At 39.2% G+C, this 24148-nt stretch overlaps 1 protein-coding gene and 1 non-coding gene across 3 annotated transcripts in view; one reads left to right on the forward strand and one right to left on the reverse strand.

The window, feature by feature from the left end:
- ALDH1L1 (aldehyde dehydrogenase 1 family member L1) overlaps nucleotides 1-24148 on the forward strand; it is an 88735-nt gene that overhangs the window by 24465 nt on the left and 40122 nt on the right. For both annotated transcript variants that reach the window (XM_047096253.1, XM_047096252.1), the window contains one exon: nucleotides 22601-22748. In XM_047096253.1, coding sequence (XP_046952209.1) covers nucleotides 22601-22748 — 148 coding nt within the window. The remainder of the gene's footprint in view (nucleotides 1-22600; nucleotides 22749-24148) is intronic.
- On the reverse strand, nucleotides 19870-19976 carry LOC124525297 (U6 spliceosomal RNA). Its single transcript, XR_006965482.1, has one exon. It is a non-coding gene; the product is annotated as a U6 spliceosomal RNA (small nuclear RNA).

Genomic DNA, 24148 nt, shown 5'->3' on the forward strand with positions numbered 1-24148 from the left:
GTGATGTATCACATTGATTGATTTGCAAATATTGAACCAGCCCTGCAGCCCAGGAATGAATCCCACTTGATCATGGTGAATGATTCTTTTTTTACACTGTTGAATTCGATTTGCTAGTATTTTGTTGAGAATTTTTGCATCCATATTCATCAGGGATATTGACCTGTAGTTCTCTTTTTTTGCTGGGTCTTTGTCTGCTTTGGGAATCAAAGTAATGCTGGCTTCATAGAATGAGTCTGGAAGTTTTCTTTCCCTTTCTATTTTTGGGAACAGCTTGAGAAGGATAGGTATTATTTCTGCTTTAAATGTCTGGCAGAATCCCCCAGAGAAGCCATCTGGTCTTAGACTCTTATTTATTGGGAGATTTGTGATAACTGATTCAATTTCTTTGCTAGTTATGGGTCTGTTCAAGCTTTCTATTTCCTCCTGATTGAGTTTTGGAAGTGTGTGGGTGCTTAGGAATTTGTCCATTTCTTCCAGGTTGTCCAGTTTGTTGGCATATAATTTTTCATAGTATTCCCTGATCATTGCTTGTATCTCTGAGGGATTGGTTGTAATAATTCCATTTTCCTTCATGACTTTATCTATTTGGGTCTTCTCCCTTTTCTTTTTGAGAAGCCTGGCTAGAGGTTTATCAATTTTGTTTATTTTTTCAAAAGCCCGACTCTTGGTTTCATTGTTCTGCTCTACAGTTTTTTTAGATTCTCTGTTGTTTATTTCTGTTCTGATCTTTATTATTTCTCTTATTCTGCTGGTTTTGGGGTGTCTTTGCTGTTCTGCTTCTAGTTCCTTTAGGTATGCTGTTAGATTTTGTATTTGGGATTTTTCTTTTTGTTGAGATAGGCCTGGATTGCAATGTATTTTCCTCTCCAGACTGCCTTCGCTGCATCCCAAAGCGTTTGGATTGTTGTCTTTTCATTTTCATTTGTTTCCATATAGTTTTTAATTTCTTCTCTAAATTCCTGGTTGACCTTTCTTTCTTTCTTTCTTTCTTTCTTTCTTTCTTTCTTCTTTCTTTCTTTTTTGAACTCTCGAGGGTTTTTATTAAGAAACATTGCTGAATTTTGTCAAGGGCCTTTTCTGCATCAATTGACAGGATCATATGGTGCTTATCTTTTCTTTTATTAACGTGATGTGTCACATTGATTGATTTGCGAATGTTGAACCAGCTCTGCATCCCAGGAATGAATCCCACTTGATCATGGTGAATAATTCTTTTTATATGCCGGTGAATTTGATTTGCTAGTATCTTATTGAGAATTTTTGCATCCATATTCATCAGGGATATTGGCCTGTAGTTCTTTTTTTTTACTGGGTCTCTGTCTGGTTTAGGAATCAAAGTAATACTGGCTTCATAGAATGAGTCTGGAAGTTTTCCTTCCCTTTCTATTTTTTGGAATAGCTTGAGAAGGATAGGTGTTATCTCTGCTTTAAACGTCTGGTAGAACTCCCCTGGGAAGCCATCTGGTCCTGGACTCTTATTTGTTGGGAGATTTTTGATGACTGATTCAATTTCTTCGCTGGTTATGGGTCTGTTCAAGCTTTCTATTTCCTCCTGATTGAGTTTTGGAAGCGTGTGGGTGTTCAGGAATTTGTCCATTTCTTCCAGGTTGTCCAGTTTGTTGGCATATAATTTTTCATAGTATTCCCTGATCATTGCTTGTATCTCTGAGGGATTGGTTGTCATAATTCCATTTTCATTCATGATTTTATTTATTTGGGTCATCTCCCTTTTCTTTTTGAGAAGCCTGGCTAGAGGTTTGTCAATTTTGTTTATGTTTTCAAAAAACCAACTCTTGGTTTCGTTGATCTGCTCTACAGTTTTTTTAGATTCTATATTGTTTATTTCTGCTCTGATCTTTATTATTTCTCTTCTTCTGCTGGGTTTAGGCTATCTTTGCTGTTCTGCTTCTATTTCCTTTAGGTGTGCTGTTAGATTTTGTATTTGGGATTTTTCTTGTTTCTTGAGATAGGCCTGGATTGCAATGTATTTTCCTCTCAGGACTGCCTTCGCTGCATCCCAAAGCGTTTGGATTGTTGTATTTTCATTTTCGTTTGTTTCCATATATTTTTTGATTTCTTCTCTAATTGCCTGGTTGACCCACTCATTCTTTAGTAGGGTGTTCTTTAACCTCCATGCTTTTGGAGGTTTTCCAGACTTTTTCCTGTGGTTGATTTCAAGCTTCATAGCATGTGGTCTGAAAGTATGCATGGTATCATTTCATTTCTTGTATACTTATGAAGGGCTGTTTGGTGACCCAGTATGTGATCTATCTTGGAGAATGTTCCATGTGCACTTGAGAAGAAAGTATATTCTGTTGCTTTGGGATGCAGAGTTCTAAATATATCTGTCAAGTCCATCTGATCCAATGTATCATTCAGGGCCCTTGTTTCTTTATTGACCATGTGTCTAGATGATCTATCCATTTCTGTAAGTGGGGTGTTAAAGTCCCCTGCAATTACCACATTCTTATCAATAAGGTTGCTTATGTTTATGAGTAATTGTTTTATATATTTGGGGGCTCCGGTATTTGGTGCATAGACATTTATAATTGTTAGCTCTTCCTGATGGATAGACCCTGTGATTATTATATTATGCCCTTCTTCATCTCTTGTTACAGCCTTTAATTTAAAGTCTAGTTTGTCTGATATAAGTATGGCTACTCCAGCTTTCTTTTGGCTTCCAGTAGCATGATAAATAGTTCTCCATCCCCTCACTCTCAATCTGAAGTTGTCCTCAGGTCTAAAATGAGTCTCTTGTAGACAGCAAATAGATGGGTCTTGGTTTTTTACCCATTCTGATACCCTATGTCTTTTGGTTGGCGCATTTAATCCATTTACATTCAGTGTTATTATAGAAAGATAGGGGTTTAGAGTCATTGTGATGTCTGTAGGTTTCATGCTTGTAGCGATGTCTCTGGTACTTTGTCTCACAGGATCCCCCTTAGGATCTCTTGTAGGGCTGGTTTAGTGGTGACGAATTCCTTCAGTTTTTGTTTGTTTGGGAAGACCTTTATCTCTCCTTCTATTCTAAATGACAGACTTGCTGGATAAAGGATTCTCGACTGCATATTTTTTCTGTTCATCACATTGAAGATCTCCTGCCACTCCTTTCTGTGCTGCCAAGTTTCAGTAGGGAGATCGGTCACGAGTCTTATAGGTCTCCCTTTATATGTTAGAGCACGTTTATCTCTAGCTGCTTTCAGAATTTTCTCTTTATCCTTGTATTTTGCCAGTTTCACTATGATATGTCATACAGATCAATTCAAGTTACGTCTGAATGAGTTCTCTGTGCCTGTTGGATTTCAATGCCTGTTTCCTTTCCCCGATCAGGGAAGTTCTCAGCTATTATTTCTTCAAGTACACTTTCAGCACCTTCCTTTCTCTCTTCCTCCTCTGGAATACCAATTATGAGTATATTATTTCTCTTTAGTGCATCACTTAGTTCTCTAATTTTCCCCTCATGCTCCTGGATTTTTTTTATCTTTTTCTTAGCTTCTTCTTTTTCCATAATTTTATCTTCTAGTTCACGTATTCTCTCCTCTGCCTCTTAAATCGAGCTGTGGTTGTCTCCATTTTATTTTGCAGCTCATTGATAGCATTTTTTAGCTCCTCCTGGCTGTTCCTTAGTCCCTTGATCTCTGTAGCAATAGATTCTCTGCTGTCCTTTATACTGTTTTCAAGCCCAGCGATTAACTTTATGACTATTATTCTAAATTCACTTTCTGTTATATTGTTTAAATCGTTTTTGATCAGTTCGTTAGCTGTTGTTATTTCCTGGGCGATTTTGAGGGGAATTCTTCCATTTCGTCATTTTGGATAGTCCCTGGAATGGTGAGGACATTCGGGGCACTTCCCCTGTGCTGTCCTGAATAACTTGCGTTGGTGGGCGGGGCTGCAGTCAGACCTTATGTCTGCTCCCAGCCCACCGCTGGGGCCATAGTGAGACTGGTGTGTGCCTTCTTTTCCCCTCTCTTAGAGGCGGGATTCACTGTGGGGTGGCATGGCCCATCTGGGCTACTTGCACACTGCCAGACTTGTGGGGTGGGGATCTGGCCTATTAGCTGGGGTGGATCAGCATGGTGCACGGGGGTGGGAGGGGCAGACTCAGCTTGCTTCTTCTTCCATGATCCGATTCGGTAGGGGCCCTGTGGCAGTGGGAGGGAGGCGGGGTGGATCCGCAGAAGCACAGCGTTGGGGGCGCGGTGCAAGCAAGTTCCCTGGCAGGAACTCCTTCCCTTTGGGATTTTGGCTGAGGGATGGGCGAGGGAGATGGTGCTGGTGAGCGCCTTTGTTCCCCGCCAAGCTGAGCTCTGTCCTCCAGGGCTCAACAACTCTCCGTCCTGTTGTCCTCCAGCCCTCCCGTTCTCTGAGAAGAGCTGTTAGCTTATAACCTTCCAGATGTCAAGTCCCACTTGCTGTCTGAACACACTCCGTCTGACCCCTCTGCTTTTGCCAGCCAGACTTGGGGGCTCTGCTTGGCCGGCGGGCTGCCCCTCTGCCCCGGCTCCCTCCCGCCAGTCCGTGTAGCGCGCACTGCCTCTCTGCCCTTCCTACCCTCTTCTGTGGCCTCTTGCCTGTGCTTGGCTCTGGAGACTCCATTCTGCTAGTCTTCTGATGGTTTTCTGGGTTGTTTAGGCAGGTGTAGGTGGAATCTAAGTGATCAGCAGGACGTGCGGTGAGCCCAGCGTCCTCCTACACCGCCATCTTCCCTCGATATCTTGTGATTCTATTTCTTCTGTTTTGTTAATGTTTGTTTATAAATTTAAGTGGTCTGATGTTGAATTCATATATATTTATAATTATTATATCTTCTTGGTGAATTGGGCCTTCTATCATTATATAATGTCCCTCCTTTTCTCTTGTGATAGTTTTTGCCTTAAAATTGATTCTGTTAATACAAGTATAGCCACCTTTGCTCTCCTTTAGTTACCATTTTCACAGACTACCTTTTTTCCATTCTTTCACTTTCAGCCTATGTGTGTCCTTGAACATGAAGTGAGTCTCTTCTAGACAGCATGTTGTTGTATCTTGTTTTATCTTTTTTTAAAATCCATTCAGCCACTCTATCTTTTGATTAGGAAGTTTAATCCATTTTCACTTGAGGTAATTATTGATAGGGAAGGACTACTATTACCATTTTCATTAATTTTTTTTAATGTTTCTTTATTTTTGAGAAAGAGAGACAGAGCATGAGTGGGGGAGAGGGGCAGAGAGAAAGAGGGAGACACAGAATCTGAAGCAGCTCCAGGCTCTGAGCTGTCAGCACATAGCCCAATGTGGGGCTTGAACCCACAAGCTGTGAGATCATGATCTGAGCTGAAGTCGGACACTTAACTGACTGAGCCACCCAGGCGCTCCTACTATTACCATTTTTAAGAATTGATTTATGTCTTGTAGCTCTTTTGTCTCTTTTGTCCTTTTATTGATTTTTTTTTTTGTAGCGAAATGCTTTGATTTTTCTCATTTTCTTTTGTGTATCTTCCATAAGTATTTTCTTTGGTTACCATGGGGTTTATATAAAACATTCTATTTTAAGCTGATAAGAACTTAAGTTTAATTTTATACAAAAATTCCACTATTTTACCTCTCCCCCTCACACTTCGTTATTGATATTGTAACTTACATCTTTTTATATTGTGTCCATTAACATATAGTTTTAAAAAATTATTTTGTCCTTTAATTTCTGTTCCAGAATTTAAAGTTGTTTATGTACTGTTACAGTATTACAGTGTTCTGTATTTGTCCATATACTTACCTTTACCAGTGAGCTTTATATCTCCATATGCTTTCATGTTGTTCTTTAGCATCTTTTAACTTAACCTGGAAGGACTCCCTTTAGCATTTCTTGTAACGAAGGTATCTTGGTGATGCACTTCCTTAGCTTTTGTTTTTTAAGGAAATGTCTCTTCTTAATGTTTAAAGGACAGTTTTTGTGGATTTAGTATTCTTGGTTGGCAGTTTCTTTTTCTTTTAGTACTTTGAAAGAAATACTCCTTGCTGTTCTGCAATGTTCTTGCTAGAAATCTACTGAGACTGTTATGGAGGTCCTCTTGTATATAACAAATTGCTTTTTTATTTCTGCTTTCCAAATTTTCTCTTTGGATTTGACTTTTGACAATTTGATTATAATGCTTTGTGTGGACTTCATTTAGTTCATCTTTTTTTTAAATTTATATTTAGAATGTACATCCAAGTTAGTTGGCATATAGTGCAAAAGTGATTTCAGGAATAGAATCCTTAATGCCCCTTACCCATTTAGCCCATCCCTCCTCTCACAACTCCTCCAGTAACCCTCTGTTCTCCATATTTAAGAGTCTCTTATGTTTTGTCCCCCTTCCTGTTTTTATATTATTTTTGTTTCCCTTCCCTTATGTTCATCTGTTTTGTATCTTAAAGCCCCTATATGAGGGAAGTCATATGATATTTGATTTTCTCTGACTAATTTCACTTATCATAATATCCTCTACTTCCCTCCATGTAGTTGCAAATGGTTAAGATTTCATTCTTTTTGATTGCCAAGTAATACTCCATTGAAAAATATACCACATCTTCTTTATCCATTCATCCATTGATGGACATTTGGGCTCTCTCCATACTTTGGCTCTTATTGGTAGTCCATTTAGTTCATCTTATGGAAATTATTTGGATTTAAATATGTCTGAATCTTTCCCTAGATTTGGGACATTTCTGGCCATTATTATTATTTTTTAAATGTTTATTTAGACAGAGGGAGACAAAGCATGAACAAGGGAGGGATAGAGAGAGAGGAAGACACAGAATCTAAAGCAGGCTCCAGGCTCTGAGCTGTCAGCACAGAGTCAGATGTGGGGCTTGAACTCGTCAACAACGAGATCATGACCTGAGCTGAATTTGGACACTCAACCGACAGAGCCACCCAGGCATCACTGGCCATTATTTTTTAAAAAATAACCTTTCTTCCCTTTTTCTCTTTCTTCTTCTGAAATTCTCATAATGTATATATTGGTCCATTGATGGTCTCCCATAAGCCTTTTAGTCTTTCTTCTCCCTGTTTATAATTTTTCTTTTTGCTTCACAGGCTTGATCATTTCAGATGACCTCTCTACAAGTTCACAGATTCTTTCTTCTGCTTGATCGAGTCTTTTGTTGAATGCTTCTGGTGAATTGTTCACTTTAGTCATTGCATTCTTCAGCCCCAAAATTTCTGCTTGGTTCTTTTTTTATATTTTCTAGCTCCTTGCAGAATTCTCATTTTATTCATATATCATCTTCCTGAGTTTGTTGAGCATCTTTATGATGGTTATTGTGAATTCATTTTCAGGTAATTCATACATCTGTTTCTTCAGGGCCAATTTATGGAGTTTTATTCCTTTGATGGGGTGATTTCTTCATGTTTCTTGTAACTTTGGGTTTGTATTTGTGCATTTGAAAAAATAACCACCCCTCCAAGTCTTTACAGACTGACTTTGTACAGGGAAAGATCTTTACCCATAAGCCCGGCAAGAGATCCTGGAGGCCTCTCAAACATTTTCTGTGGATGTGTCTTCTTTGGACTTGTATATGTAAATTTCTAATTTGAGGAACTTGCTGGGTGTTTCTTGGTTTATTTGTTCAGGAGCTCATAATCTTTTGCTCCCTCTGGTGTCTGTCTGTTGTATCACAAGTTCTATGAAGTAGAATGACGCCCAGCTCTTTTTTTGTTCCTAACAGACTTCAGGCATCTAGAGTATTTTGGGTCCTGTCACTACCCTAAGTCAGACTAGACAGAGACCAGCACATTGAGTAACCCCCCAAAGTTGGAATACTGGATGCATGTTCCACATTCCACTCTTCTCATCCCCCTTGAGGGAGGAGACGCTGCTGAGCTGTGTTAGCCTTTGGCTCCTGTACCATGGATCCTCTGGAGCAGCAGCACATCGCCCAGATGTTTTGTTTTCCAATGGTTGCCAGGCATCTGGAACATGCCAGGTCCCATCAGTACTCTGAGACTGGTAAGACAGAAACCAGACCCTTGAGCAGCTCTCCTGAAAGATCAGAACATTGGACATGTGATCCATGCTTGTCTTTCCCTCCCAGTAAGAAGCTGGGAGCTTGGAATTTCCTCCCAATCACATAGTGCTGTACCAGGGGACAGACAGTATGGCAAGAGGGTGCCACAAATTTCCTAATGGCTTCAATGCAGCTGGTTTTACACTTGTCAGAGGTATAGGAGCCTTTATCTGGTTTTCTCTGGATTTCTCACAAAGGGGATTGGCTCATGTATTACTGAGTTAGTGTTTCTTTGGGAGGAAGAAGGATCTGGGTCTTTCTATTCTGTCATTTTCTTGATGTTACTTCAAGAGCATTAAGAACTCTGATTCTTTACCTTTCATTCTGCTTCCAACTTTTCCATCCACACACAGATGCTCTTGTTGGGGACAAAAACCCAACTAATGAGCCAGATTCTCCTAATGCTCAACTAATGACCTTATTCTCCTGAACTATCTGAACTCTTTCTTCTTAACCTCCAGTCTCCTACCAAAATCTTCTATTAGCCAAATAAAACCAGAGGTCCAAAGGTGAGTGACTTTACAGTATAAATGACTTTAATATAGTCCATGAAATCTAGCCTGCTAGGACACAAGATAGAGGAGAATGAAAAGGGATTCTGCAGAAGTAGAGGGAAAACACACATCTCACTGTGAGAGCTGGACTGCAACAGGCTTATGAAAAAAAAATACCTTGGCTTACATCCAAAATGCAGAATTAAGAATTAAAGATCCACCACAGAATGAATAATACTACCGAAAGCATATACAATAATAGAGAGATACCAGCATCTGCCCAAAGCTCACTTCTGTGTTCTTGGCTCTGTCCTTTACACTAGGCTATTCAACACTGCTACATATGTGTGCTGTATAGCCAACTGATACCTCTTAGGAATGCAGTAAAGCTGGGAGGATGGGAACACACTGGCTGAAAAATCAGGGTGTAAAGGCCCTTTGTGGAGCTGGACTCTTGTCCCCTTGCAACCAGATGAAATATATCAAAAACAAATGTAAGGTCCTCTTTGGAGCTCAGAAAACTCAAATACCTGCTAGAAGTGGAGGATGGAGGTTGTGGCTCAGAATTTGTGTTAATGAGAACCACAATGTGAGGTCATGTATTCATTAGTGGCTTCAACAAATTGAGCACTTAGTAGGCATTGTGCTGGAGTTATGATTTTAGTAGGGGACAAAACATATAATTCCAAGACTGTAAGTGCTTTGGGGAAGACAAAGTAAACAGACAATTAAAATTACACTAGTCTCTCATTCAAGTACTAACCAGGCCTGACCCTGCTTATCTTCCAAGATCATATAAGATCAGATGTGATCAAGGTGGTATGCACCGCCTGGGTTCCATTTTCAGTAACAGCTCCTGTGGAAGTGCAGAGTATCTTGGGGAAGCCATCCCTCACCATCCCTTTCTCCCCAAGGCTGACCAAGGTGGCCAAGCTTTTTTTTCAGGAAGTCCACTCTCCCATTCATGACTACAGTGTTGGAGTCCCCAGAATTCTCAGAATCTCCTCAGGCTACCAGTAGCATAATGATGTGTGACTTGGCTCTGGAAACCATTAGGAAGCAGCTGTGTGGCCAGCTTGGCAATGCCTACACTGGGCTCCAGTCCTGAGTGGCCACCACCAGCCACCAGGCTTCAGGAAGCACATGGCTCATCAGAGCCCCTTTGCTTCCCTCCCTTCAGATAGGCAGGCTGCAGCAAGCAAAAGCAGTTGGGATCTTTTATATCAAAACAGCAAAACACCAAAAAGGAAGTTGAGAGAACCCCACTCTTTACTATCCAAGCCACACACAAGCCTTGCTAACATTCTGTAAGCATGTGTGCCTTGTACCAAGTGGAAAATAAACTCTAAGTAGCCAGTAAATAATAATAACAATAATAATAATAATAAATAAAAGTAATAAAACTACATTTAACTATTATTTATGAATTGTCCCATTTACTCATCACAAAGTAGTAGAGGACTATTATTTTTCATAAACTTTTTATTTTATAATAGTTTTAGATTTCCAAAACCTTGTGAAGATAATACAGAGCATTCCCACATACTCCATATCTAGTCACCTCATTATTAACATCCTTCATTAGTATGGTACATTTGTCACAATCAGTGATCCAATATTACTACATTATTGATCATTAAAATTCATCTACTTTATTCAGATTTCCTTATTTTTCTGTGTAATATCTCTGTGTACTGTCCCAGTACCCCATTGGGACGCCGCATTACATTTAGTCATTAGGTCTCCTCTAGACTGTGATAATTTCTCAGACTTGCTTTGATTTCGATGACGTTAACAATTTTTAGGAATACTGGTCAGGTATTTTGTAATCTGTCCCTCAGTGGGACTCCTATGATTCAGGTGTTATTCCTTTTCAATAAATGAGTTCTCTAATTCTTGTACCACACTCTTTCCCTTAGTTTCCGTCTTTTTTTCTGTTTCATTATTCTCCATAATTTTGTCTTCTATATCACTGATTCACTGTTCTGCTTCGTCCAACCTTGCTGCTGTGGCATCCATTCAAAATTGTATCTTGTGGGGCACTTGGGTGGCTCAGTTGGTTGAGCGTCCAACTTCGGCTCAGGTCATGATCTCACAGTTCTTTGGATTCTCTGTCTCCCTCTCTCTATGCCCCTCCCCTGCCCTGGCTCTCTCTCTCTCTCTCTGTCTGCAAAAAATAAACATTGAAAAAAAATTTTTAATTAAAAAAAAAAAAGATTGCATGTCAGCTATAGCATTTTTTATTTCATCCTGACTAGATTTTACTTCTTTTATCTCCACAGAAAGGGATTTTATGCTTTTTTCAACCCCTGCTAGTATTCTTGCTATGATGGTTCTAAATTCTATTTCAGACATCTTGCTTGTATCTGTGTTGATTTAAAACCCTGACTGTCAATTCTTCCTGTTCTTTTTTTTTGGGGGGGGGGTGAATTCCTTTGTTTTGTCATTTGGATAAATAAAAATAATTTATAAAATAAAGATTAAAAACTAAGAAATTAAAACAACAGAAAAAATTTAAAAAAGGGAGTTAGATCCTAGGTGTGTTTGGTCTGATTGTTGAAAGGAGTTTGGTAGGATAGAAAAGAAAGGGAAAGAAAAGAAAAAAAAATGTAATAAAAAGTTTAAAAACTTTAAAAATTATCTGCAATAAAATAGAATTAAATGAAATAAAGAAAGCAAAATAGAATAAATTTACAAAAAAAAGTAGCAAAAAGAATTAAAATTTTTTCAAAAAAGAGAAATAAAGACAAAATTTTCTCTTTCTCTATACAAGAAAAGAAAGGAGAAAAAGAGGAATAAAAAACAATTTAAACGGGGTGCCTGGGTGGCGCAGTCAGTTAAGCGTCCGACTTCAGCCAGGTCACGATCTCGCGGTCCGTGAGTTCGAGCCCCGCGTCAGGCTCTGGGCTAATGGCTCGGAGCCTGGAGCCTGTTTCCGATTCTGTGTCTCCCTCTCTCTCTGCCCCTCCCCCGTTCATGCTCTGTCTCTCTCTGTCCCAAAAATAAATAAACGTTGAAAAAAAAATTTAAAAAAAAAAAACAACAATTTAAACAAAAGCAAAAAAAAAAAAAACAAAAAAAAACAACCCTGAATAGATGAACCAACAAACAGAATGAAAGCTGAATGGAATTACATCCAGTTTCCCCAGAACTGAAACTATGAAGCACGCAATAGTTCATACACTAAGCAGGTGGAGAGACGTGGTGGTCCTCTAGGGTGTGTGCGTGGTGGGTGCAGCTGGGCAGGGCTTGGTGTTACAGCTCTGTTCTCCACTAGATGGTGCTGCTTAGCTTCCTGGGGTGGATGGCTCTGGTGTGTGAGCATGTGTATGAGCCTGTGTGGGAGAGGTGAAAATGGTGTCACCCCGTTTTCTAGTTTCTGGCACAGGAACTCTGCTCTCACTGACCTGCAATCAAGCACCCCTCTTTTTGTCTTAGGCTTCTGTCCATGCCCCACTTCTACAATGTCCATGTTCAAGCCATCAACCTGTGAGGCAGCACCTCCCTCCCAAATTTTATCTCAGATGAGGCTATGTTTCCAAATCCATCATTTCTGAGAACCCTGCAGCTTGGACCCAGTCTGACCCTCTGGGGGAGGGTCTTGCTGAGCAATGGCTGAGTGCTGGCTTGCCCATGAAAAAGTTCGTGGGATCACACAGCAGCAAAAGTTTGGAGATTATGGTAAATCACAATACACAGCTGGCGCCAGGTTTTACCACACTCTGGTGTCTTTGTTCTAATATCAGCAAATGTGGCTGTTCTCCGGGGTCTGCTGGGACCTTTGCCTATGGAGAGTCAATATGGCTTCTACAAAATGACCTCCATGCAGGGGAAGGGCTTTTCCCCATGTGGTCCATGGGCCCCTTGGACCTCGCAGCCTGCTTCTGGGGACTCACCTTGTTTCCTCACCAGAACACCACTGGGTATTGAGCTCCAGAATTTCTGACTCTGCACTCCCCTATTTATAGAGTCCTAATGGTATTGAAACCCTCTTCTTTCTCACTGTCAGTGGTTTTGGGAAACAGATTCTTATTCAGTCCCTTGTGACTGTTTCCACTCTTTCTCTTTCTCTCCAGCACTTTGGCAGGGAGTGCTTTGCCTGTACTCTCCCATTATACCACACTCTCCCCCCACCCTTCCTTGTCCTCTCTCTGCAGAAACAGCTCCCTACCCTCCATGGCTTCTCTCTCTCCCAGTTCACCTCTCTGGAGTGTGTACCTGCTGAATTCTGAGGCTCAAGTTATGCAGATTGTTGTGTTAATCCTCAGATCAATTTCCTAGGTGTGCAAAATGATTTGGAGCTGATCTAGCTGCATTTCAGAAGCTGAGAACTTCCATGGTGCTCAGCCATCTTGGCCCCCTTTAAAACTGTCCTTCAGTGGAGATTTATCTGATGTTTTCCCTCATAATTAGTAAGGGGTATGGGTTTGGGGAAATACAGAGATAAAGTGGCATTTTCCTCACATATAAAGGGAGCATGCTATCAACATGATGTATCACTGTTGATGTTGACCATAATCACCTGGCTGAGTTCATACTTGTCGGGTGTCTGTATTGTGAACTTACTCTTTTCCTCCCATTTCCTTATTGTATTCTTTGGAAGGAAGCTACTATATGCAGCCCGTGTTCAAGGCTCCTGAAAACAAGAGTATTTACCTAAATTACTTAAAATTCTTCTGCATGGAGAGTTGTCTCTCTTCCCCCATTTATTTATTTATTCAGTCATTTATTTATAACAGTATGGAGTTAGAGATATTTTTCTTATACTTGGGTTAAATCCAATACTAATTTATTTATTTTTCCCCTCAGATTGTTTAAGCTTTGTCTATTGAAAACTCTTTCTGTTGTATCTTATATACATTTGACATGCCCCCATCCTTTTACAAACTCTTCCTTACTTTGTGGCACTACAAGATGTTCTTGTATATTCCCTGCCACAGCCCTGGAATCAAGCATTTCTCCTAGGATTTTTGTTTCCTTTTATTGGAGAATGGAATTAGAAACCAAGATATGGGTGCTAAGTGTGCTCATTTTCACTTGTGTGTTATTGCTTCTTGGCTCTCCCAGCTGACAGAGCAGAAAATATATCTATACCTATCATTCTCTCTATATATGCATGTATATCTACATATCTATATTTATGTATCTGTATTCCCCCCCCATATCTAATATATATCTGTGTCTATAAACATGAGGGTGTCAGGGTCTCCAAGACAAAGCAAGTAATGTCAACAAATTTCCTCAATTTTTGTTTTTCTGAGAAAGTCTTTCTTTTTCTTTCACTTAAAAACATTTTTTAAAGTTTATTTATTTTGAGAGGGAGAGAGAGCAAGAGCAGGTGAGAAGCAGAGAGGGAGAGAGAGAATCACAAAGCAGACAGTAGAGAGCCCATTGTGGGGCTCAGTCTTACCAACCATGAGATCGTGACCTGAGCCAAGAGTCAGACGCTTAACTGACTGAGCCACCCAAGTGCCCCTTATTTCACTTTTTAAGAATAATTTTGGGGCCAGGGTGCCTGGTGACTCAGTTAAGCGCCCAAATCTTGATTTTGGTTCAGATTATGATTTAATGGTTTCATGAGACTGAGCCCCACATCTGGCTTTGCATCGATAGTGCAGAGCCTGCTTAGGATTCTCTCTCTCCCTCTCTCTCTCTGCCTCTCCCCTGCTCATGCATGTGTACTCTTTCTCTCTAAATAAATAAATAAATAAATAAATATTTAAAAAACAAAAGAATAATCTTGCTGGATACAGAATTCTATGTTGACTTCTTCTTTTAATACTCTAGATAGTTCACTCCATTCTCTTCTTACTGGCATGGTTTCTGAAGAGAAGCCCAATGTAAATATCTTTCTTGTTCTTCTGTAGGTAAGACTCTCATTCCTCTGATTTCTTACAAGATTTTCTCTTTATCTTTGATTTTCTACAGTTTGAATAGGGTGTGCTTATGTAGATATATAGTTTTTTTAAAAAAAAATACTACTTTGTGTTCTTTGAGCTTCCTGTATCTGTGATTTAATGTCTCTCTAGTTTTGGAAAATTCTCAGCAATTATTACTTCAAACATTTCTTTGATTCTTTTCTCACTTTTCCTTCCAATATTCCAATTATGTTTACATTATTCCTTTAGTAATTGTCTCACAGTTTTGTACATTCTGCTCTTTTGCATTCCTTCTTCTTTTTGCGTTTTGGTTTTAGAAGTTCCTATTGACTTGTCTTCACACTTACTGATTCTTTTCTTCCTTGTGTTCAATCTACTGGTGAACCCCTCAAAGGCATTCCTCATTTATTACTGTGCTTATTTCTAGCATTTCCTTTTAATTCTTTCTTAAAGTCTCCATATCTCTGCTTACATTACTACTCCTTTCTTACATGTTGTCCACTTTTCCCATTAAAGCCCTTATCATATTGAGCATATTTATCTTTAACTCCCTAGTATAATAATTCCCAAATCTCTGCCATATTTGAGTCTGGGTCTCATCCTTTCTTGGTCCCTTCTGACTGCTTATTTTTACTTTTAGTATGCCTTGTAATTTTCTGTTGAAAGGTGGACATACTATATTGAGTAATGGAAATGAGTAGATAGGCCTTTACTGTGAGGTTTTATGTTTATCTGGTTAGGGGTTAGGCTGTGTTATAGTTGTAGGTGTCAAAGAATAAAACTTCTAGCATCTTTGTGTGTTCTCTCTTGTCTTTGGGTTTTCCTAGAGACTAAAGAGAATCTGCCTTCTTTTCACAACAACCCCCTATTATTTTGCAGGAGCACTCTTGATACAGAGTTAAGATGTGGTATGAAAGGAAGCCTTAGATAGTTGTATGATTAGGTCTCAGTCTTTTAGTGAGTCTGTCTCCCTGTGATATGACCTTCACAAGTATCTTTCAGTCTTTCTCTACTCTGGTGTTGCAGGAAAGGTAGAGAGGGCCAGAGGTGGGTATTACCCTTCCCTCAGGTTGGTTAACTTCTAGTAAAACAGTTTCTCTTGAGGGTAGGCCTTGTTAAGGCTACTACTACTTGTTAAGGCTAATGACTACTTTCCCCTCCTCCTGCCAGAAGCACTAAGGGATTTGCCTCCGATCTTCCCCTGAGAACCTGATGTGTGACTCCTAGAGGTAAAACTCACAAAATCATGGGGTCCCTCATAAGACCAGACCCCCAAGAATTTTTAATTCTCAACTAGTTCTCTATTTAGTTTTATTTATTTCTCAACAATTTTAATTCTCAATTAGTTCACATGATGCTTCCAGCAATTTTAAAGTGTTCCCATCAGCAGCTTCTACTTGTGCATTTCTGCTCAAGCAAGCTGTGTTTTTCTGCCTCTCCAGTGTTGGGGGCAGCACTCTGCCCTGTGACCTCAATTCTCTTGTGGATCTAAGAAGAGTTTTGATTTACAGTTTTTTCTTCTTGTGAGAATGGGAGTGAGGACCTCCAAACTCTTTACATGCTGGACTGAAATCTGGAAGGTTAGCAATCAATCGCCTCTAGATCATGAAAACAACATGGCTTATGCTCAGCACTTGCCTTGCTTTGGGGAGTCCTTTTGGTAAGTGCAAGGCATTGGGTGTATAGATGGCTAGCGTTAAGGAAATACCTTAGGTGCTGATTCTCTGGAGACACGGTGTAAAGACCTGTATTGTCATAATTCATTGCTGGAAGAAATAAGCATGTCCTTTGTGACTCCACTGGGAGACAGTCCTTGGCACCTTGCATCCGGCTTCCTCCTGGCTTTGATCATATGCCTTCTTTTGCTAGTTTTCCCTTATTTCCTTTCCTTGTAATAAATCTTAGTGAGAAGTATGATTACATAGTGAGTTCTGTGAGCTGTCTTGGTGGATCAGTGGGACTGGGTATGAAAAAAACAAAACAAAACAAAACATAGGAAAACAAACATGTTGGGATTTTAATAGAAGTGTCATTGAAACTGAAGATCACTTTGGGTAGTGATTCATCTGAACAATATTAAATCTTCTAATTCATGAAAATGGAGATTTTTTTCATTTTATTCAGGCCCTTTAAAATTTCTTTCTTATAGTTCTCAGTGCACAACTCTGTTTTCTCCTGAGTTACTTTATTGCTATTATATTCCTCTTGATGCTATTATAAATGAAATTGTTTCCTTAATTTCTTTTTTGTAGTGTTCAGTGCTAATGTATAGAAATGCAACTGATTTTCATGTATTGCTTTTATACCCCGCAACATTGCTGAGTTTGCTTATTGGCTCCAATAATATGTCAGGTTTTTTTAAAAAAATTATGTCAGGGGTTTTTTTTTTTTTTGGTGTGAAATCTTTGCAAGTGTGTGTTCTGATAAAACTTTATTTATAAAAACAGGCTGAGGCTAACTGATTTCTGCTTTAAACCAAAAACCTGGGGGTAATTTGCTGTGACCATGCACAGAGACACTGAGGACGCAACCCAGTTTGCTTATTATGTGAGCAAATAAGTCCTTTCTTCCTCCTTTACTGCCTTTTCTTGCTTCATAGCTTAAAAGCAGTTTTATTAATTTTCCTTTATTTAATAAAAATGTAAATATTTAAGGTATACAATAGTATGCTCTGATATATATAGTGAAATGATCATTACAATCAAACTAATTAACATATCCATCTCACATAGTCACTTTTATTTTTTGGCAGTGAGAGCATCTGAGAATTACTTTTTTCTTTAATTTTTTAAAACATTTATTTATTTTTGAGAGACAGAAAGAAACAGAGCATTGAGCAGGAGAGGGGTAGAGGGAGAGAGAGAGAGATGAACCCAAAGCAGGCTCTAGGCTCTGAGCTGTCAGCACAGAACCTGACATGTGACTTGAACCCACAAACTGTGAGATCATGACCTGAGCTGAAGTTGGACACTTAACCAACTGAGCCACCCAGGGGCCCCTGAGAGCTACTCTTTTACCAAATTTCTAGTACACAGTACAATATTATTAACTATAGTCAACTTGATGTACATTATATCTCTAGAACTTGTTCACCCTGTATAACTGAAACCTTGCCCCCTTGGCCATAAGGGGGCAACTGAGAATTCCACTTATTCACAGTGAATTCAGCTTACTAGTATTTTGTTGAGGATTTTTGCATTTTTATTCATAAGGAATATTGGCCTGAAATTTCCTTTTCTTGTAGTGTCTTTTTCTGGCTTTGGTATCAGGGTATTTTTGGCCTCATCAGATTAGTCAGGAAGTGTTCCTTCTTCAATCCTTCTGGGGGGGGGGATGATTTTGAGAAGGATTGGTGAAGCCATTCAGCCCTGGGCTTTCTTTGTGGGTGGTTTTGTGATTATTGATTTAATTTCTTTAGTAGTTACGGGTCTATTCAGATTTTCTACTTCATGAGTTAGTTTATGTAGATTGCATGTTTCTAGCAATTTGTCATTTAATCTAGGTAATCAATTTTTTTTTGCTGTATAATTTATCACAGTATTCTCTTATCCTTTTTATTTCTGTAAAATTGGCATAAGCACTTTCATTTCTGATTCTGGTAATTTAAGTCTTTTTCTATTTTTCTTTTTCTTGGTCAGTCAGATTTGTCAATTTTGTTGATTTTTGATTTTCTGTATTGTCCTTTTATTCTCTAGTTTATCTATATCTGCTCTAATCTTTATTATTTCCTTCCTTCTACTTGCTTTGAGTTTAGGTTACTCTTTTAAAAAATTCCTTAAGATGTACAATTAAGGTATTGACTTGAGATCTTTTTCAATGTATGCATTTACAGTTACAGATTTCTGTCTGTACTACCTTTGTTACAATCCATAAGTTTTGGCATGTTGTGTTTTTGTTTTTCTTTGACTAAAGGTATTTTCATTTTCTTTGTGATTTCTTCTTTCACCCATTGGTTGTTTAAGGGCATGCCATTCAATTTCCACATATTTGTAAATTTTCCAATTTTTCTTCTGCTACTGATTTCTAGTTGCATTCCACTGTGATCAGAAAAGATGTTTTATGAGATTTAAATCTTTTAAAATTTATTAAGACTTATTGTGTATCCTGGGGAACCTGGTGGTTCAGTTGGTTAGGCATCCCACTTTGGCTCAGGTCATGATCTCTCAGTTGGTGGGTTTGAGCACCACACCGGGCTCTGTGCTGACAGCTCAGAGCCTGGAGCCTTCTTCAGATACTGTGTTTCCCTCTGTCTATACCCCTCCCCTGTTTCACTCTGTCTCACTCTCTCTCTCTCACACACACACAAATAAACATTAAGGGAAAAAACAACAAAAAGATTTATTGTGTAGCCTAACAAATAGTTTATCCTGGAGAATATCCCATGTGTACTTGAGAAGAATGTGCATTCTGCTCTTCTTGGGTAGAGTATTCTGTATATGTCCGTTGTGTATGTGTATAATTGGTTTATAGTGTCGTTTAATTATTGAAAGATGGGCATTTTAGTCTCCAACTACTATTGTAGAAAATTCTATTTTTCCTTTCTGTTTTTGCTATATATATTTCGGGGGCTGTGTTGTTGGTGCCTGTATGTTTATAATTGTTATATTCTCTTGCTGTGTTGAACCTTTTATTAATAGTCTCTGTTTCACATAACCCATTTTTATATACAGTCTATTTTTTTCTGACAGTAATATAGCAACCCAGCTGCCTTTTGGTTAGTCTTTGCATGAGATACATTTTCCATCTTTTTGCTTTGAATTTTTTGTGTGTACTTACATCTGAAGTGAATATCTAGCAGCATCTGGATGGATGATGTATTTTATCCAACTTTTCAATGTATGTTTTTAATAGGAGAGTTATTTTCATTTAACCAGATTACTGATAAAGAAGGATTTACTTCTCTTTACCTATTTGTTTTGGGTATGTCTTTTATGCTTTTTGTTTCTCAGTTTTTTTATTACTGCCCTCCCTTTTCTGGGTAGTGTGCCACTTTGATTCCCTTTTTAACAGTTATTTCTTAATTACCTTAGAGATTACAATTAACATATTACAGTGTAATTTAAATAATATCAACTTAGTTTCAATAGTATATACTCTAATCCTATATATCTCTGTTCCTACCCCAACTATTATTGTCACAGATGACATCTCTATGCACTGCATAGCCATTAATATTGACTTAAAATGATTGTGTTCTGCATTTGGCTATTATATAGGAAAAAGAGAGAAGTTGCAAACCATACCAAAAGTACAGTAATACTGGCTTTCATATTTACCCATGTGGTTACCTTTACCAGTGTTCTTTACTTTTTTCTTATTACTTTGAGTTACTCTTCAGTGTCCTTTCATTTCAGCCTGAAAGGTTCTCTTTAGTGTTTCTTTTTTAAATTAACTTTTTAAGTTTTTTAAAATTTATTTGTTTATTTTTTTAACAGGAAGTTTTTTAAAAATTTTTTTTAATATGAAAAAATATGGAACGCTTCACAAATTTGCGTGTCATCCTTGCGCAGGGGCCATGCTAATCTTCTCTGTATCATTCCAATTTTAGGATATGTGCTGCTGAAGCGAGCACTAAAATTTATTTTTGAGAGAAAGTGCGAGTGGGGGAGGGACAGAGAGAGAGAGGGAAAGAGAGAATCCCAAGCAGGCTCCACACTGTCAATGCAGAGCCTGATGTGGTCTCAAATCCACAAGCCATGAGATCCTGACCTGAGCTGAAGTTGCCGCTCAACTGACTGAGCCACTCAGGCTCCCCAAGGGAAATCAACTTTTAATTTTAGGGAAGATCCTTTGTAGGTGATGAGTTCGTTTTCTCTTACTATTTTCCAAATTCCTTATTTGTCTTTGGGTTTCAACAAATTGTAATGTGTTGTGGCATAAATCTCTTTGAGTTTATCCTCCTTGGAATTGATGGATGTATATATTCATGTGTTTCCTCAGACTTGAGAACTTTTGGGACATTATTTCTTCAAATATTTTTTCAGCCCTTCCTATCTCTCTTCTTTGGAACTCCTAAAATGAGAATGTTGATGAGTTTGATGGTGTCCCACAGACTCTATTCATTTTTATTCATTCTTTTTTCCTTCTTTTCTTCATACTGGATAATTTCAAGTTCAGCAATCCTTTCTTCTGTTTGGTCAAATCTGATTTGAACCTCCCTAGTGAGTTTTTTATTTTAGTTATTGTATTCATCAGCTTGAGAATTTGTTTGGTTTATTATTAAAATTTCTATGTCTTTATTGATATTCTCATTTTTTCTTACATCGTTTTCCTTATTCCCTTTACTGTTTCCCAGGGTTTCCTTTAAATCATTGTACATCTTTAAGATAGTTGATTAAATATCTTTGACTAATAATTCTAATATCTGGTTTTACTAAGGATGATTGCTTCCAAATTCTTTTATTTTTACTGCAAATCAGCTATATTTGCCTGTTTCTTTGTATGTTTTACTATTTTTTGTTCAAAACTGGACATTTTGAGTGTTATGTTGTATAATTCTGAGAATGTATCCTCTCAGTCCTCAGTAATTGCTAAGTCTTGCTTGTGGAGGGTTTCATTTATCTGTTTGTGACTTTTCCCAACTTTTTTTCTTTTGTAAAGTGTGTATTCCTCATTGTATGTAGTAATTGAAGTTTCTGTTTTGTTATCTCTGTGATCAGCCAGTGGCCTAGCAAGGATTTTCTTAAATGTCTGACTCCCAAAAGAGGGGGGAAAGTACTGCCTTTTAAAATTTCCTGGAAGTTGCTTCAGCCTTTGGGGGTTAAAACTGCAGCTGCCAGTCTTTGTGCTGGCCCCTCAGTGATCAAAAGGAACATCAGCACTCAGAACATACAATCTACATGTAGGGAGGAGAAGGTCCTTACTGCCCACCCTGGCTCCAGAAAGCTGCACCAGGAACAAGTTCAGCTTCCCCCACTGCCTCCTACAGAAGGGATGGGGAGTAACACCTCATGAAATGCTGAAATTTGCTGACATTTACCAACCTCTTCATCATCTTCTTCCCTGGGTGTTGCAAATGTTTGACTGACTCTAGAGTTCCAGAATATTTGATTCAGACAATTCTGCCAGCTTAGGAGCTGTTTAGGTGGAGGAATGGATCTTTGGAGCTTCCTACTCTACCGTTTTCTGTCTATATGTAGGTTTTTATTTCTCTTGAGTAAATATCTGAGAGTAAAATGGGAAGAATATGTTTAATTTTTAAGAAACTGCCAAACTGCTCTCCAGCATGGTTTCCAAAGTACCATTTTAAACAATCCCACTAGCAGTGTATGAGAGCTCAGTTGCTCTGCATCTTTCCCAGTGATATGTATGGTCAGTCTTTAATTTTAGATATTCTGGTAAGTGTGTAGACATATTCCATTGTCATTTTAATTTGCATTTCCCTAATGATGGGAAATTGTGATGTTGAACATACTTTCATATGCTTTTTTCCATCTGCATTTCTTCTTTGGTGAAGCATCTGTTCAATCTTTTGCCCATTTTTACTTGGATTGTTTCTTTTTTTGTTAGTATTGAAATATGAGAGTTCTTTATATATTCTGATTGAAAGTCCTTTATCAGATATTATTTGGAAATATGTTCCCCCAATCTGTGGTTTGCCTTTTCATTATTTTTATTATTATTTTTTTTTAGAGAGTGAAAAAGCAGGGGAGAGAGGCAGAGGGGGAGAAAGAGAGACAGAGGATCTTAAGCAGGCTCCACACTCAGTGCAGAGCTCGATGTGGGGTTCTATGCCACGGCCCTGGGATCATGACCTGAGCCGAAATCAAGAGTTGGACGCTTAACTGCCTGAGCTGCCCAGGCGCCCCAAACTTTTCATTATTTTAACATATCTTTCAGTGACTATTATTAATCTCTTATTATTATCAACATGTAGATTGTCTCATTTGCTTATCAGAAAATAGTAGAAGAGGTATTATTCCAGTTTTGCTGGTGAAGAAACTAAGGCTCAGAGGAGTTTTCCACTTGTGCAAGGTCACATATTAGTAAGTGGTGGAGCCACAACTTGAAACTAGGGCCTTCTGAATCCATGGATTGGGCTCTTAGCCCCAGTTCTAGCTTAACACCCACACTTTGGCTGTTAATATTAAGTTCCCTTCTGGGTAAATGTTTGGCACCATAACCTCTGCCACTACAATGAGGCAGGTCTGCCCAGCCTCTTTCCATGATCCCGCTTTTCCATCTTCTTTTCTCCAGACTGGTTGAGGAAGTGAAGGAGCTGTGTGATGGACTGGAATTAGAAAATGAAGATGTTTACATGGCAACCACCTTTGGGGACTTCATCCAACTATTAGTGAAGAAGCTACGAGGGGACAACAAAGAGAGCGAGTGCATCATTGACTATGTGAGTCCTGGGCCCCTCCACGTGGGCTTGGCTCTGCAGACTTCTCAAACACTCACATCCGTGGATCCACAATGACACATGGGGAAAACCTGGACATCCCAGAAACCAGGGCACTCAAGAGCCCAGCTTCAGTGTCCCAAACTCTCCCTGGTAACCCTGATAGCCTGAGGCTGCCTGTCCAATTAGCCCAGTGCAACAGAGGAAATTGTTGTCTATGGGACAAATTCCGACCCCCAAAGATATGAGAGTAGGATATTAAGAAGTGGCTTTTACAGAGTACTTCTCACCCTCTTTCTCCTTTGGTGGTTTTTCCCAGTAGTTGCCTCCTTGCTGCTGTGGCCCTGGCCCCTACCGGATCACCCTTCCAGGACTCTAGTTCTGCTGGGGGACCCTAGACCCTAGTTCTGGGACCACCACTTCCTCCCTTTGTCCTTCTAATCTAGTAATGGCAGGCGCTTGCTGCTGTTATCAATCTCTGGGTTGACTCATGGCCTCTCAGCTCTTTCATCACCTGTGCAACCAACTGCATGCATTAAATTCCTTTTGTTGAAATGCCAAAAGAGAGAGAAGAAGGGATGGAGGGAGGAAGCTAGACAGGAAGAGAGGGAGAGAAAGAGACAGAGAATGAGGAATTGGGAACTTTTTCCCAATAAGGGAAACAAGTGATCCTATACATCCAATTTGTATATATGGAAGTGTAATGATGTAATTGCAAATTTATTTTTAAATTTTTAAATGTTTTATTCATTTTTGAGAGAGAGAAAGAGAGAGAGAGAGAGAGAGTGTGTGTGTGTGTGTGTGTGTGTGTGTAAGTGGTGAGGGACAGAGAGGCAGGGGGCAGAGTATCTGAAGTGGGCTCTGTGTTGACCATAGAGAGCCCAATGCAGGGCTTGAACTCATGAATCTTGAGATCACCCAAGCACCCCTGCTAGCTTATTTTTAAAAGAAACTCTTGAAAAATCATCCTGAGGTGTATTGGTAGGCTACGAGCTCCCACAGGAATTATCATTGGGATAGTTTGGAACAAAAGCTGATGAAGAAAGTGTAGGCAGCCAGGATGGATACCAGGTTGGCCTTAGGATTGCAGACAGATGACTGATGAACAGATTTCAGGAGAAGAATGGTGTCCCAGAGGATGCCATTTGGGATGGAATTTCAGGTCTACAGGGAAGTGAGTGATGGGGTTGGTGTCATGTCTGGTGACTCACAAGTGTCTGTCTGCCAACTGGCACTTCCTACTTGCAGAGGCCTAGCAACCAGCCTGAGATCACACAGCAGGTAAATGGCAGGACAGGGGTTGCAGGCCAAGCAGCCTGACCTCAGATTCTGTGCTCTTCATCGCTTCTTATTGTTCAGCTGCCACCACTGCCCACATAATAGCTCCCCGAGCCAAGGAAGGC

Source organism: Lynx rufus, unplaced genomic scaffold (genome assembly GCF_022079265.1).
Source record: "Lynx rufus isolate CCGP_SWC_20201006 ecotype Redwood Valley unplaced genomic scaffold, mLynRuf1.p SCAF_4, whole genome shotgun sequence".
Classification (NCBI taxonomy): Eukaryota; Metazoa; Chordata; class Mammalia; order Carnivora; family Felidae; genus Lynx; species Lynx rufus.